This window comes from Protomyctophum parallelum (genome assembly GCF_964188405.1).
Source record: "Protomyctophum parallelum genome assembly, chromosome: 15".
In the NCBI taxonomy this organism is placed as follows: Eukaryota; Metazoa; Chordata; class Actinopteri; order Myctophiformes; family Myctophidae; genus Protomyctophum; species Protomyctophum parallelum.
This window is the reverse complement of record NC_139710.1, coordinates 15,757,247-15,774,001: the sequence shown is the minus strand read 5'-3', so window position 1 is coordinate 15,774,001 and position 16,755 is coordinate 15,757,247. Positions and strand designations below refer to the sequence as shown.

At 42.9% G+C, this 16,755-nt stretch overlaps 1 protein-coding gene across 1 annotated transcript in view; it reads right to left on the bottom strand.

The window, feature by feature from the left end:
• The window catches only part of dock8 (dedicator of cytokinesis 8), an 83,539-nt gene extending 67,220 nt beyond the window's left edge, over positions 1-16,319 (bottom strand). The window contains exons 1-2 of the mRNA XM_083784499.1: positions 15,929-16,319; positions 3,157-3,265 (exon numbers count right to left, since the gene is read on the bottom strand). Coding sequence (XP_083640625.1) covers positions 3,157-3,265; positions 15,929-15,981 — 162 coding nt within the window. The 5' untranslated portion in view covers positions 15,982-16,319. The remainder of the gene's footprint in view (positions 1-3,156; positions 3,266-15,928) is intronic.
• Between the last annotated feature and the right edge of the window lie 436 nt (positions 16,320-16,755).

The following is a 16,755-nucleotide window of genomic DNA, read 5'->3' as shown; positions in this document are numbered from 1 at the left end:
CGATGAACCTCTGCCCCAAACTTTCCAGAACGGCCTGTTATAGCGCCACCAAGAGGCCGCTTTGTGCAAAACAAGTTTTTGCACAGTACACCTACAGATTTTGTCCAAACATCACGCAAATTGGTACAGTCTCTCTAGAGCCATTCAACGAAACCAGTCTTTCAGATTTCCAGAACGGCCTGTTATAGCGCCACCAGGAGGCCGCTTTGTGCAAAACAAGTTTTTGCACAGTACACCTACAGATTTTGTCCAAACATCACGCAAATTGGTACACAGTCTCTCTAGAGCCATTCAACGAAACAGGTTTTTCAGATTTCTCAGACTCCATCCTGATTGGTTAAGATTGGCTTCCAAAGTTCACAGGAGTGCTCAGTTTCAAACAAAATGCTGCAAATCATGAACACATCGCGTGATTTCCGTGAAATTGTGCACCCACATTCCCACTAGGCAGAGGACGAAATGCCACATGAACAATTTCAACTCAGCCTCAAGGTGGCGCTATAACTGGCCGAAAAGTGTTTTTACCTCTAACTGCACGGATCTGTGGATAACTTTGTATGCCAACTCCCTAGAGGCCAAGGAAAAACCTTTGCCTGGAATTCTTCACATCTGCTCATCCTGGTGGAGACCTGTGCCCAGTAGGGCACTTTTTCTAGTTTATTCTGTTCCACTAAAGCCAAGCGAGGCTCAGTATTGGCGGATTTGGTGAGCCGGGATCAACAAGCCTGGCTGAATAGATAGCCTGGCTTTTTGTCTCTAGACCCAATCTGTGGAACACAGATTTACTGATCCTTCTTCTTCATGGGGTATTATGGCAGTTTGCATCCTTAATAGTTGCATTACTGCCCCCTTCTGTATATCTCAGTATCTTTACTAATCTATTCAAGACTTACTGATACAAGGACTTAAGCTTCTAAAATAAATACTGCTGCTGTAATTAAAGAGAGGACATACTCTCAATAGTGGATAGACTGAATGATTAACTAGAAAAAGTGCCCTTCTGGGCACAGGTCTCCACCAGGATAGGAATGTAGGACATTGCAGCTTGCCTTCATCTGGTGGTTGGATAAAAGGCCAACAAAAGTAAATTAGAGGTAAAAACACTTTTCGGCCAGTTATAGCGCCACCTTGAGGCTGAGTTGAAATTGTTCATGTGGCATTTCTTCCTCGGCCTAGTGGGAATGTGCGTGCACAATTTCACGGAAATCACGCAATGTGTTCATGATTTGCAGCATTTTGTTTGAAACTGAGCACTCCTGTGAACTTTGGAAGCCAATCTTAACCAATCAGGACGGAGTCTGAGAAATCTGAAAGACCCGTTTCGTTGAATGGCTCTAGAGAGACTAGCTGTGTACCAATTTGCGCGATGTTTGGACAAAATCTGTAGGTGTACTGTGCAAAAACTTGTTTTGCACAAAGCGGCCTCCTGGTGGCGCTATAACAGGCCGTTGTTGAAATGTTGGGGCAGAGGTTCATCGTTGGCATCCAGGGAGTGTGTGTGCAAAATTTGGCATCGACCGGGTTGTTTTGCACAAAGCGGCCTCCTGGTGGCGCTATAACAGGCCGTTCTGGAAAGTTTGGGGCAGAGGTTCATCGTTGGCATCCAGGGAGTGTGTGTGCAAAATTTGGCATCGACCGGGTTAACGGTGGCCGAGATTAGCTGCTCACGGACACACGGACGGACACACACACACACGGACGGACGGAGTGCAAAACATACTCTCGCCCCATGCCTTCGGCCTGGTGGAGACAACTACCCCAAAAATATAGTTTACATTACAGTAATTAGTTTACCACTACTTAATTAACTTAAAACAGAATTCTTAATATTGTAAGCATTGTGATATTTGGCCATAACTCCCTCCTCTGAGGGAGCTACCTTTGGGGAAGGGGGTTGTTGTCCAGACAGGGGCCAGACTGGTGAACTGTGGGTCATGGGTTCAATAGTGGGTGAAACGTTACAATGGTAATATGTTGTAAAACAATGAGTAGGCCTAATGGTAATATTTAGTGGTTTTCACTTTTACTAAAACAATTTATATAATCATACTATAATTCTAACAATGTCTGTCTGTCTGTCTGTCTGTGTGTCAGAGCCGTAGTGTCAGAGCCGTAGCTCCTCATTGCCTGCACCAATCGCTCCCACTTTTAACACAGGCATTGACCATATGAATATGGAGGGCGTAACGAAGCCCTTTTTTTTATTTGACACATTAATGATTATTAATGAATTTATTAGTGAATTAAAAACGCACCGGGCGCAGTACCCCCACAGCCACAAGGGGGGGGGCAAATATCTCACAACGGGTAAGGGCTAGTATAATATAATATAATAATTCTTCTTAACCGTGCACTTGCACGACAGCAAACCTATTCTGGGGAACATTCACCAAAAGCAGCTGATCTACAAGCTCACAAGCTGTCATGATGTTATATTGCTATATGCTATATATTTTGGTTATTTGATTTTATATAGTGCTTAAATTAGTCCTTTAATGCAGACACAGATACAAATAAGGCAACATAAACCCATAATAATTGAATAAGTCTGGAAAACATCATTGGTTTGTGATCAGTTTGACTGCTTAATGAACAGTAAAGACATCAAGATTAGGTTAAACCTGGCTGTTAGCCTGGTCCGGAGCAGGCTAAATCCAAAGCATTAGTTTCCATGGTAACTAATGTAGCATCACTTTCATGAAACCGAATCAAGCCTCAACATATCCAGGTTAACTGGTTAAATTAATCTGCCAAGATTAACCAGCTTTCATGAAACCGGTTAATCGCTGATCCAGGATATATTAAGCCAGGATATGTGTTAAATCCCGGCTATCTAATACAAGTTTTCAAATAATAGTGGAGTAAAAGTACAATATTTGTATTTGAGATGTAGTGGAGTACAAGTAAAAGTACATAGATAAAGTATATAGATATTCCACTGTTACTTTCTTAGCTTACGCATGTTTCATGATAAATGCTTTTATGTGATGTATTCCCATGCTTTTGTTCTTGCTGAATGTAAATCGCTCTGGATTAAGAGCGTCTGCTAAATGCCAAAATTGTAAATTGTACTGAAAATTGGAAATATTCCAGACAGTAAAGGAAAGGAAAAGGTACTTATGAGTAAATGTACTTGGGTACACCAGTGGAACTCACCACATTAAGGCACATTGAGGCAGAGGCATTGGAGTTGGTTCGACTGTGTTGTTGTGAGCCTTGTAATGAGGTCCCACCAAAGTGCCGTCTGATCTCTGCAGACGAGTGTCTGGAACAGAACAGGGAAAAGGTGCTGAAACACACAATATGCAACCAGACCAGGACAAAGACAGAGAACTATACGGCATGGAAAACGCTGTTGTACAAGTCATTTCTAGTAATATATAACACTTGCATGAATGAATAACAGACAACTGGAAGGCACAGGGAAAAAACTATCTCTAAATCTTCCTCATAAATCCATGCAAATGCCATACAATTTTACAAAGCATTTTAATGACATTAAAGGGACACTTCATCCCTTCTGCAACCAGATATTATTTTAATTATGTTTGGGAGACAAGAAACACTTAGCTGGGGTTTTTATGTGGGCAATATGCGTTTTTAGATATTTTAGTATTTCAAAATGTCCATGATGTCATGGACACTGGGCTCACTTCCTTGCTGGACTACAATTCCCATAATGCTTTGGTGCACTGCTCCTCCTTGTGGATAGGGGGAGGGCTGTCTTACTGAGACAACATGTAGTCCAGGAAGTAAGTGAGCACAGTATCCATGACATTATGGACACTTGGAAATACTAAAATATCTAAAAACTCAAATTACCCACATACACCTGGAAACCCCCCGGGATAGGGTTTCTTATCTCCTAAACATCATTAAAATAAGATATGGTTGCAAAAGGGGTGAAGTGTCCCTTTAAGGGCATTCATAAATACAAATACATGGAACTCATTGACAAACACACCATGTGTGAGTGAATGAATGAGCATTTCCAGTATGTGTAGCTCTCTACAAAACATGGGGGGAAGAGAATAAATCCTGTGCCCTGATTTGTTGCACACACATCTCATCTGTGTTGAACCAATGCACTGTCCCTCTACTTCTCCGATTAATCTACCATATTATTGGACCCCATCCAAACTCTACACAGTAACAGCTTTATTCTCTTTATTATCTATGATGAAAGGCTACTCAGCAGCTTGTCTGCCTTTGTGTTGGTCTGTGCATGTAAATTTTCCCCGATGTCTACACGTGTGTGTGTGTGTGTGTGTGTGTGTGTGTGTGTGTGTGTGTGCGTGTGCGCGCGCGTGTGTGTGTGTGTGTGTGCGTGCATGCGCGCGCATGCTAAGTGAATTTCATTGGCTCCAGTGTATTTCAACAGGGCCACAGCCACCACACTAGTTGGAGGGCATGAACAATCTTCACCAAATAGGTCACATTCCCAACCACCTCTCCTGTGACCAATCTATTGCATTCATTAACTCCCCATGGCCATTGTTAGGGTGGCCCTGCTTCTAATCACCACCACTATCCCATCAACACACGGTACAATGGAGAGATGCTGGCATGCCAAAACCACAAAAGCTGCAAACAAAGCCAAGGCTCTTGTGAAATCTGTGATGCCGTTTATAAAGCCTAATCTAAAAACAATAATCACCAATGCCTTTTTTCTGCAAACCAAAACAGTTGCAATTTCTCCACATATTGCCACCCATGCATATTTGATATCTTGAAATACATTTACTTTGTAGTTGAAACACACAAGCTGTGCATGGCACTTTCCCCTCCCTCATGTCAATCATGTAACATGTTGTATGCAGACACTACAGACAGTACAGTGCAACTAAGGAAAGGCGGGAATGGGTGAGAGAATGTCTTTCCGACATACAAACTTTGTATTCAGTAAAGGGAAGTGAAGATAACTATATTTTTACCAGCTGCAATAGCAAGCTGAGTCTATCATCGATGTGCAAGCTAGTCCTCTAGTCCAGCTGGTTCTCTGATTGGCTGATAGTATGTGCGCACCACAAAAATGTCCGGGGCGGAAACGAACGACTCAGAAGACAACAGAACACAATAGTTCCACCTTAGATAATTTTTGTTCCTACCTAAACTACTGTGCTGAAACGGACACAGAGGCAGTTATAGCGGACCCCCGCAGATAATAATGCAGCTGGTAATTCATTGATTTATTTCTTTTTCTTTTTCTTTTTAAGATTTTTTTGGTGGCTTTTTGCCGTTATTGATAGATGACAGTAGGTAGACAGGAAACGGGGAGAGAGATGGGGGGGAAGACACACAGTAAAGTTCGTCGGGATCGGGACTCGAACCCACAATTCATATTAAGACTATTGCTGCACACAGTAGATTTCATGCATACTGTAGTTGCATACACACACGGAGAGGGAGAGCTAAAAATGCATTTACCACAATCTCAACTTTCACTCACTTATCATGGCAACAACACAGCAGTGTTATTATGCAACACTCACTCCAAAAGTCACTCTGCAGAGAACCTGCAGAGTTGATGAGAACTTTTTAACCCTTATTTAACCGAATGCCTCGTAGAGGAACTGCAGGCTTTCATTCATGAATACACACACACAGTTGGGGGGCCGGGGCTGCTCAGTGCTACCAAAATCTTATACTGTTGGACAATAAGCAGTTCCAATTAATGTAAAAAACTTAATAAAAAGATTTATAAAAAAAAGGATTGGCCTGTTACAGCCAATCGTAACAGGTGGATTTGTGCAAAACACATTTTTTTAACAAAATGCCTCAAATCATCCAATTTCCATCAAAGGCTGTGGGCAGTTTAGAAACCGTCTTCCAGTCACATCATCGATGGGGAATACAAGCTAATAGAAACTGCAGGCTTTCTAGTCCTGAAAAGTTGCAATGCGAAAATGGAAGCCATCGTTCTCACGATAATGAAAATCTAAACACTTTTGTAAAAAATCTGCGTAATGATGATGGGAGAAAAAAATTAAAAATTAATTTGGGAGAATGATAAATTCATGGACTTCTGCAGTCTTCAGATATTCACCGAATTGCCAGAGGGAAATAAATAATAGAGCATGTTGTTTCTTCTCCAAGGGCAGACTGCATGGTGGCCGGGTATATTGGTTCTACCCAAGGTCATTTAAAGCCAGCAAAACCTTGTCATATGGGAGCACCTTCTAAAGAAACATGGCCTACCTCCATGTACAGTGAGAGCTGAGAGCAGAGCTGATAACCACATTCTGACATGCGCTTTCTTTCTCTCCATGTTGCTCATTACCATTGTGAAATAATTATACAAAGCGAGGGCAGACAGAGCTTACACACCCATGCTAATACAAAACACACATTTAAGTGCCATGAGTACACACGCACGCACGGCGCACGCACGCACACACTATAAAAAGACTAGGCGGGTAAAACAGTAATCAGCTCTTGCCAGGAGAGCCAAGCAGGCATTATTTTCCCACTTGTTAGACAAACAGCTTGTCATGACAGACAGCACCTGTCATTCGCTTTAATGTCCTGTGTCTTTTGGCCTCAAGCATTACATAATACCAAAGCTCAAAGTCAGTACCAGAGCGATGATTTAAGAGTACTGTTGATGTCCAAAGCTGCTTGAAACTGAGCCGGAGCCCATCCTTAGCTCAGGACTTTGCTAGTTATAACTGCCTGGAGTTTGCTAGTTATAACTGCCTGGAGTTTGTGTTTGTGCGTGTGCGTGTGTGTGGTATACCAATATACAGTATACAGTATATATTGTGTATATACGGTATATACAGTGACAGTCTAATTTAAACATTCTCAAATTGGCTCAGCCTTAAGTGAAAATGACCAAGGGGCAAATATTTGAGCGCCAGCAATGAATTCAATGTACTTGGTTGGTTGACAGAACAAAAAGGTCAAGAGCATTGGTTACTCGGGGTCATGATTGTTTGAAGAGGGAGAGTGCTATAAAAGGCAGCTACACCACCCTCTACTAACACACGGTTGTCCATGTCTGTAAAATAGCACTTTTGAAGTTGAGTGCTCTGGTCTCCAAAGTTCCCTCTGTGTTTTTTTTGCCCAACCAAGGCATAAGTTTCAAGCCTGTGATGTCTGAGTGAGTGTGGTCATAATGCATACAAGTGCGCTCGCCCCAAAACGCGCTTGGTCCGGGTCAAATGTGGCAACGTTGGGACAGTCCTAAAAGTAACCTCAAACTATGCCTAAACCTAACCGTAAAAGGCCTGGGCCGTGGCTCAGTGGTCCAGGCACCTTGGCTGGTAAGCCAGCTTTACAGCGTGTCGCAGGTTCGAGTCCCGATCCTGACGACCCTTGCTGTGTGTACTCCCTGAGCCAGGCTTGCACTTGACCGCATACCTAAAGATCGAAGACTTGAGCACTGTGATGTTGAGACAGCTGGACAGACACTTAAAAAAAAAAAAAAAAAAATGTATTCCTAACCTTAACTTCAGTAAAACGAATACAAGAAGACAAGAACCGCTGGGTGCGCAAAGAAAATAGATAAAGTGCCCTACTGGGCACAGGTCTCCACCAGGGCAGGTCAGGTTGTGGCCTCCTAATGGCACTATAGGCCAATGGAAAAGGGTTGCATTTCTTCTTATGCCTTGAATGGCAATTAGCCTGTCGCTAAGTCCCACCCAAGCCCGTTCTTGGCCAATACCACGTTAGAAACGGTTACTAGGTTAGGATCCTGGTCAAGCTTTCAATGCTGGTCAAAATGGTTTTGCAGTGTCAATAAATATATTTGCTGTACAGCATGTGTGGGTTTGTTTTCTTACCTTATGAGCAAACTAGTCCATTCCATGAATTATTTCGCTCCGTTGTGCAGTTTAATAGTAGCCTACATATTAGAAATAAAAATAGGCTCTCATTGACTTCCATTGTAACGGGGAAACAACTCTCAAACTCACTCTTTTAGAACACTAAGCTGATTATGACCGTTTATGACAGGAAAACTCATGCGGTTTTATTTTTAATAAAAAATAAAAAACATGTTTTTGTTTTGACTTCGGTGTTGCCACATTGTGTGAGAGATATAAGCCAACCCACCTCCAAAAACAAGCCAACTCTTAAAGCCAAATCAAGAAAAACAAGCCAAAACAAACACAATAATATTACCATGTATAATCCTAATAAAAATATTGTATGCATTTATCATTATAAATACTATGTAGGCCTATGTCTATGATAATTCATGTTTTGGTATTACAGTACTAATTATTAGCCTTAAGCCAAAAGTAGCGGGAAATAAGCAGACTTGGCAACCCTGACAAGTTTGCCTACAAAACGATCTGATTGGTCCAAATCTGTGCACACACTCCTGATATAGCCTCGGTCCCAGACCGTTGGATGTAAACAAAATAATGTATCTGATTTTGATCTCGTCCACTTGTCGCAAACACCATACACAATTTTGGACGTGTTTGAGGGAGACGCTTTAGGAGAAATGTCTGGGACTGCAGCTGGGTGCATCTCAAACAGCATGGCGACATGTTTACAAACGATCGAGGAACACCAGAACCGCTTCACTGTATATCTCCAACCAATATAGTTACTTTATAAATCTATCAAAAGACGAATATAAAACGGCATGAGTTTTCCTGATGTCATAAACTGTCAGAATCAGCTTTTGTTGTGTTCGCTTATGTGCTAACTGACTGGTTTTGAGAGCTGTTCCCCGTTACAATGGAAGTCAATGAGAGCCTATTTTTATAGATACTATTAAACTGCACAACGGAGCGAAATAATTCATGGAATGGACTAGTTTGCTCATAACAGGTAAGAAAACAAACCCTCTTTCTGAGGTCCACACATGACGTGTACAGCACATATATGTATTGACACTGCAAAACCATTTTGACCAGCATTGCAAGCTTGACCAGGATCCAAACCTAGTAACCGTTGCTAACGTGGTATTGGCCAACAACGGGCTTGGGTGGGACTTAGCGACAGGCTAATTGGATGAATTGAGGCATTTTGTTCCAAAAATGTCTTTTTCAAAAATCCACCTGTTGGTGGTGCTATAACAGGCCAATCTGAAAAGGGTGGGATATATTCCTCAGCCTAGTAGGAAAGTCTGTGAAAGATTTCACGTAAATTGCATGCTGCGTTAATGATTTGAGGCTTTTTGTTCAAAACGGGCCAATCCTGCAAACTTTGAAAGCCAATGTTAGCCAATTAGGACGGAATATGAAAGATCGGACAGATCAGTCTTGAGCACATGACTATAGAGATACTGTGTAACGATTTGCAGAATTTTTGGACAAAATCTGGAGGAGTAATATAAAAAAGAAAGTTTTACAAAAGTCGGCCTCCTGGTGGCACTATAACAGGCTGTTCTGGAAAATTTGAGGCAGAGGTTCATCGTTGGCATCTAGGGAGTGTGTGTGCAAAGTTTGGCATCGGCCAGGTTAAAACACTCTGAACGCCTACGGTTATTTAATCCATTAAATCATAGCACCCAGCGATTTATAGCAGCTGAGCACATTTTACGACTGACCGGATGTTATCCCGAATGTGGTTGAAGTAGCTAGATGTAGCCAAAACACTCTTGAGGTGATCGACAACAACGGGAGGTATGATTAATTCTATCGCGATTAGCGACAGGGCAGCGGTGGGCCGTCACATAAACTTAATCTTTTCTTAGAATTGGGTGGGAACATTTTCGATGACGTCCCACTGTTGCACAACATCGAATGTTGCGCAACAGAACAGACGCTCCCAGCCTGTGGAGCGATGCGATCGGTTTTGCTATCAATAATCTCGTCCTTTTGATCAATCTCCGTCTTGAGCGCTGGGCGTTAATAATTGTCCGTCCTGTGCACTCAGGGTATTAATGGTGCCGGAGATTAGCTGTACACAGACGAACGGACACACACACACACACACGGACGGACGGACACACGCACAGACGGACAGAGTTCAAAACATACTCTCTCCCCATGCCTTCGGCCTGGTGGAGACAAAAATTAGGCTCAATCTTTCCGGTGACACTCTGCTTCAGGCACTTTCTGTACCACCACTCTGTGGGCCTGATGCACTCCTCCATGTGAACAGAGCCAACATCAGCAATCAACAGAGGCCGTAGCTCTATTGAGAAATGCACAAGAGGCCCCCCCAACTTCCTGAAGTAACAATTCAAGTGAAAGGTCAGATTTAGTGAATGAGGAAGCGATATCCAGCATTAAAGTGCTCAGCATTTTAATTCCATATTTTGTGCCTTTGATAATGCTGGCTGCTGAGATTTTCTAAGATTAAAACATTGATCAGCTGGAATTTGAGACACTCTTATCATGAGTGTTTTATATGTTTAAGTATTATAAACATAATTATTAGACAGAATAATTCATGTCAATTAAGATAAATAAATATCTACAAACGAGATATGTTTGAACATACCTCTTGACTTTGGGATCAAGACAAAACTGAAAATACCATCAATAGCCAAAATCTACCATCCATGATCCATCCATCCATCTTCAACCACTTCTGTAGTCGGGTCGCGGGGGCAACAGCTCCACCAGAGAGCTCCAGACTTCCCTCTCCAGAGCAACATTAGTGACTTCCTCCTGGGGGATCCCGAGACGTTCCAAGGCCAGTGAGTCGATGCGTTACCTCCAACTGCGCCTTGGTCTGCCCCAGGGTCTCCTCCCAGTGGGACGTGCCTCGAGGACCTCCCTAGGGAGACGCCCAAGAGGCATCCTAACCAGTTGCTCAAACCACCTAAGCTGGCTCCTTTCCAGGCGAAGAAGCAGCAAGTCTACTCCGAGTCTCTCTCGTGTGACTGAACTTCTCACCCTATCTCTAAGGGATAGGGTGGGATGCCAGCCACCCGTCGAGGAAAACTCATTTTGGGCGCTTGTATTTGCAACCTTATTCTTTCTTTCCTAAATCTACCAGTTCCCCCATTTTGAGAATAACAAGAAATGGAAGGAATTGTAACATTGCATTTTCGCTCTGAGAGCAACGTTAAGTGTGCCTGATGAAAATAATTGCCCGCTTCCTGTCTCTTTCATTATAATATAATACGGTAATTAATCTGGGTAATTAACACTGATGAGCTGATTGATGTTAAAACGGCTGCACAGATGTATGGGGGTGGATTATGGATATGACATTACTACTGTGACTGTCAACATAATATATCACGAATTAGGCATGTGATAAGGACATAAGGTTATCTCTTTTACCTGTGTAACATGGCAGCAAGACTCACCATTTCATATTTATTACTTGTTGTCTCCACCAGGCCGAAGGCATGGGGAGAGAGTATGTTTTGCACTCCGTCCGTGTGTGTGTGCGTGTGTCCGTCCGTCCTTCCGTCTGTCACCAGCTAATCTCCGGCACCGTTGGCCCGATCCATGCCACACTTTGCACACACACTCCCTGGATGCCAACGACGAACCTCTGCCCCAAATATTCCTCAACGGCCTGTTATAGCGCCACCATGAGGCGGATTTAGGCAAAACACATTTCTGTAGATTACTCATACACATTTTATCCATACATCAAATACATCACACACCAGGCCTCGAGGATGGCCTGGTGGTTATGGCGCATGCCACCTGTGAGCTCTGGTGCAGCCAGGTTTGATTCCCGAGCCTGGCCGCCTTGGCCACATGACGTGTCACTTCCTGTCTCTCTCTCCCTGTTTCCTGTCTCTCTCTACTGTGCTATCCAATTAAAGGCAGAAAAGCCCCCAAAATATATATATATATTTTTTTTTAAAGAAAATAATGCTACAGGAGAAAATGTACAGGGAGAAATTGTAAATGAGGGGGCTAAAAGGACAGAGCCTCTGGGGATCCCAGTCAACGAAGTACAGTATTGTGTATGAATGGTTAATATATAATCAATTAAACATGTGGTCTACTGATCTGGACTGGTTGACAAAATCCTGTTAATACTAATAGTCATCAATGTTTAGCATTGAGAGATTTGAATCAGTTGAACTTAAAGGCATGCATAACATTGAAATCAGATCTTCACGTGTCAAGCACTGTGACGTTGTAAGTGTATACATTGCAGCTTCATATTGCAAAGTGTATATATTGCAGCTTCATATTGCAATTTTTCTCAAGCTATGGAGCAGGACAAAAACAATAACTATTCCTGACAGGTCAATACAATTATGTGAAGGTACTTAAACAAGCCAAAGATCCACTTCCCATATGAAACAAACAAGTCTATTGTCCTTCTGTCAGGCTGCCTTTAGCAGGCCAGCACTTGTTGTGCGTAGGTAAGGTTTGTGCATGTCAGCATTTCTGAAATCATTGCCCAAGCATTCCACAAAATGCACTGAACTCTAATATTATTGCATCATTGGGTAACACTTACCCAATGATGCATCCAATATTTAAACATACATAATAATCAGCTCATATGTGTAATTGTAGTTAAAAGAACTCATAAATAATCACAAGCAAGTATTACCCATAGCCAGGGAAAGTCCACTCAATATGAAATATTAAAACACTTGACAATATAAGTCACTATCAAAAATGATGTGATATGATATTATGATTGTTAGAAGGCATTGTGATTATTACGTGTTCTTACAGCTACAATTATACAGTGTTATGAGCAGATACTGGTATGTTTATAATGCATCATAGATATGGGATGCATAGCAAGTGTTACACTTGCTATGCATCCCATGTCTATAATGCTTTATGCAATGTATTATTATTACTTGCGCAAGCAGAGCGCATAATTACTGCGATCTGCTGGGTATGTATGTATGTATGTATGTATGTATGTCAGTGTCCTCCAACAGCCAATAAGGGACCACCATTCTTGATGAAGTAACTATAAGGTACGATTCAAGGTTGGTATAAGGTCGGGTCTAAAGGATTAAGAATAGGAGAGAGCTCTAGCACTCAGAGCAGCAGTCGTACCCAGACAGCAAAGAGCTCTAGGACTCCAAGCAGCAGTCGTACCCGGACAGAGAGCTCTACTATATGGACTCTGAGCAGCAGTCGTACCCAGAGGTCCCAGACAGAGAGCTCTAGGACTCAGCAGCAGTCGTACCCAGACAGCTCTAGAAGTCAGAGCAGCAGTCGTACCCAGACAGCTCTAGAAGTCAGAGCAGCAGTCGTACCCAGACAGCTCTAGAAGTCAGAGCAGCAGTCGTACCCAGACAGCTCTAGAAGTCAGAGCAGCAGTCGTACCCAGACAGAGCTCTAGAAATCAGAGCAGCAGTCGTACCCAGACAGAGCTCTAGAAGTCAGAGCAGCAGTCGTACCCAGACAGAGCTCTAGGACTCCGAGCAGCAGTCGTACCCAGACAGAGCTCTAGAAGTCAGAGCAGCAGTCGTACCCAGACAGCAGCAGGGAGCTTTAAGACTCGTACCAGCAGTGGTGACTGGTGAGCGCACCTCATGGCACGCTCTGCTTGCGCACAAGTAGGCCATACATGGCCTACTTGTGTGCAAGGGTCAGAGACTGAGTGCATTTCTAGTTATTATTATCATGATCCTCAAGTCATTCCACTGGAGGTTGGTGGCTGTGGCATTTCAATGGTCAAAAATAAATCTCATCTCATCTAATCTGGAAACAGGAAAAGCAGAGAGTAGTGTGGTGGATATGACAAGAGGAGGAAGCAGACCAATGGGATTCCCCCGCCACATGTCTCATACTATCATATGCCTGCAGACTTAATGGGTCTTAGTGCTATCACTACCATCACCTCTTGGCTTCCTGTCGGAAACGAGGCACCCACAAACATCAGCCAATTGGTGCTCCAAGACGCAAGTCTGAAACTTCAGACAGGGACGACTTTGTGTGGACACAGAATGCTTCTCCCACAAGGTTTGTCACTTATATAAATGGTCTTGTAGGAAGCCGTGAGTGCTTTAGACAGCTTGTCCACCTCTATTGCTCTGTAACTCAGTGGTCCACCCACACCCATGAGAGTTAACAGATGTTATTTAGTCAAAACCCAGAGGAAATCCAGATGGAACCCAATACTGATCCCCCACCCATTTAGAGAGTATTGAACTAAAAGAGGCCCCGTGTCCACAGCTGTTCTCACCCCTGCCTCCATATGCTGTTAAGTAACAATACGTTCAATGCTGGAACGTTAACTGGCCGTGGCAGAGCATCACAGGTTAGTATCCATATTAGTACCAACTAATATATTTAGCTCTGGCTTATGGAGTTTAAGTTGTGCTTTATGCCAGACACTTCTCTTTCCACTCCTCATCATGCACATGAGCAATGAAGAAGAGATGAAGTTAGTATTTCCTGATTTAAATCCATAAAAATAATATTGCCATAAAAAGGCGAAGTAAAACATGCTGATAGAGAGATGGGGACAGGAAGTAGATACAATGACTTCTTTGCTTCTCGCTACCTTGGTGAAAATCAATATGAGAGAAAAGCATTCAGGGTCAGGGAATGTCTGGATTGATTGGTTCATCTTCCAGCGGCGTAGACTCAGTAAAACCTTTTTGTGGCAAATCAAGGTGCATCACCACACATTGTTGGCCTGTGCTTTTGTCCAACCCAATCAGTGACATCGTGTCACTCATGCTACCGAGATAGATCAATTTGCTGCCTCATCATCACTTGATTTGGGGCTGATCGTCTATACTTCGGTCAGCAGCTGACGTCAGCTCTCTACCGGACGAGGTACGTAAGATTTCCCCTGGCCTTTAAAGAAGCTTAGCTGGTGGTGCCTCACTGCCGTGCCCCGTGGGTAGAGTTGAATGAATGAATGTTTATTGACTCAGAAGTACTTTGGTAGATAAAAGGCACTATTGATTCAAATGCAGGAAAGGATATTAAATAATGCAGTACATTTAGGCTGTTAATAACTGCATGTCATCACCTCTCTCTCTCTCACATCACAATTGGAAATAAAGCTGGAATGGAAAAACATTCAAAACTTAATACATAAACAACCTCATTTATCACCATCTGACAACTTCCACAAAGTACTGACCATGCTTGTGGTATGTATGACTACTCAATGTAATGTGATGATCATGTCATGGATAGTACAATACTAGCCACCCAGCTGTACCTTTGTCAGATGATAAGCTTGTGCTGTGACATTGTATGTATGCGCTGTGCTAACCATAGGAAGTGTCAGTGTTTATTTTAATGACTGGTGCAAAGTAAGCATGTATGTACACAATAGACTCCCATGTGCAACACTTCCTCCACACCTGACCAGTGGCACAGCACAGGAACCATCATCACATCCCTATTCCCTACTTCTTACTCATAGCAGGACAGTCGCAGGTGCGTGCACACACACACACACACACACACACACACACACACACGACACAATGTCTGGTGTAGAAACAGCATATTCCTCATGCAGAGGAAATGAAGTTGACAAAGGTACTTCAGAATGCCAGCTTATTGTCGACACGTGGGAGATTTAAAACCGGGTATTCTTCATTCATTTTTATAGTGACAATGGAACATTGTATTAGTTTGTACTTTGTAACTGATACCAGAAATTTAAAGCCAGGCTATTTTATATAGGCCTAATAAAAGTCATGCAAGGTTTTCTGAAGCATGCATAAAGAATAGAAAATATGAATAGCCGGGGCACCATAAAATGTCCTTCTATCCTCAAGGCTACTGCTGTTTAAATAAACTAGAAAGTGAAATCAACTAGAAGAGCAGTAGCATTCACAACATGTGGCTGCCTGTCAGGAATCCTCTCTTGACAGCTACACAGTAAATCTGGAGTTAAGAGAATGTAAGTTACTATCAAATACTATGAATTCTGGATAGTCTAGTCTAGCATTTCTGCATTTGTAAACTCTCCGTGTACAAACAGTTATAGCTATATTGAACTAGTGTACGAGGGCTTAGTTTAGTGTCCAATGTTAAGAGTCCACACCCACTGTACACAAAACAATATGTGACTGTGTTGTGACTGTCTGCAGAAGATCTGTAATTACCTGTTGATTTTGAGAGCGAAAGCTCGTCGCTCTGCGCTCGCCAGGGAAGCCATGGAAGTTCAACTCCAGATTGTTGTGGCTTCTCCAATATCTAGTCCAGTGTCCCCACTGACTCTCCCCACTGTCCCACACAGCGCGCCGGAGGAGCTACAAGTCAACTGCTGTCTGCTGCACTAAAGTCATCGCAATCCTCATGCTCACTCTCTGGGTGGAAACTTCCGCATTTGAACCATCATCATCATCTGCAGAATAGCAGACAGTCAGACACCGGGATTTCGCTGGGTGGGAGGGGATGGAATGGATTAGACACGCACACGCGCTGAGATAAGCAGCCCTACTGCCCTAGTCGTGTTTAATAATCTCTCTCTCTCTGCTTTTAGTTATGGCGGCTCTCTCTTCCTCTGTCTGTCTGCCTGTCTGTCTCTCTGTCTCGTCTCTCTCCCTCCCGCTCTCTTTCCACGCACACACCAAGCATGCACTGCACGCCGCACGGGGTAATGATACCGTAGTGCGTAGTGTTTGGTACGAACCAAACGTTATTAATTTGTAACTAAGGCAGCATTATACATCGCTATTTAAAAAAACATATAGATTAATATTCGTATTGATTATTACACACGTAATGTGACATCTATCTATTATAATTCGAGATGTCAAAACCCTAACCCTGAGATATAGAGACTCATATCTCAATATAGCGAGTCATCTAAACTTGTACAAACTGCGTGGCATTGTTGTGAGCTGGTTGATTTGCAGGTGCACACAGCGAGACCTAAACTGGCTTCTTTCGCCCTCTGTCGTTCTTGATTGTACATTACACTGTCTGT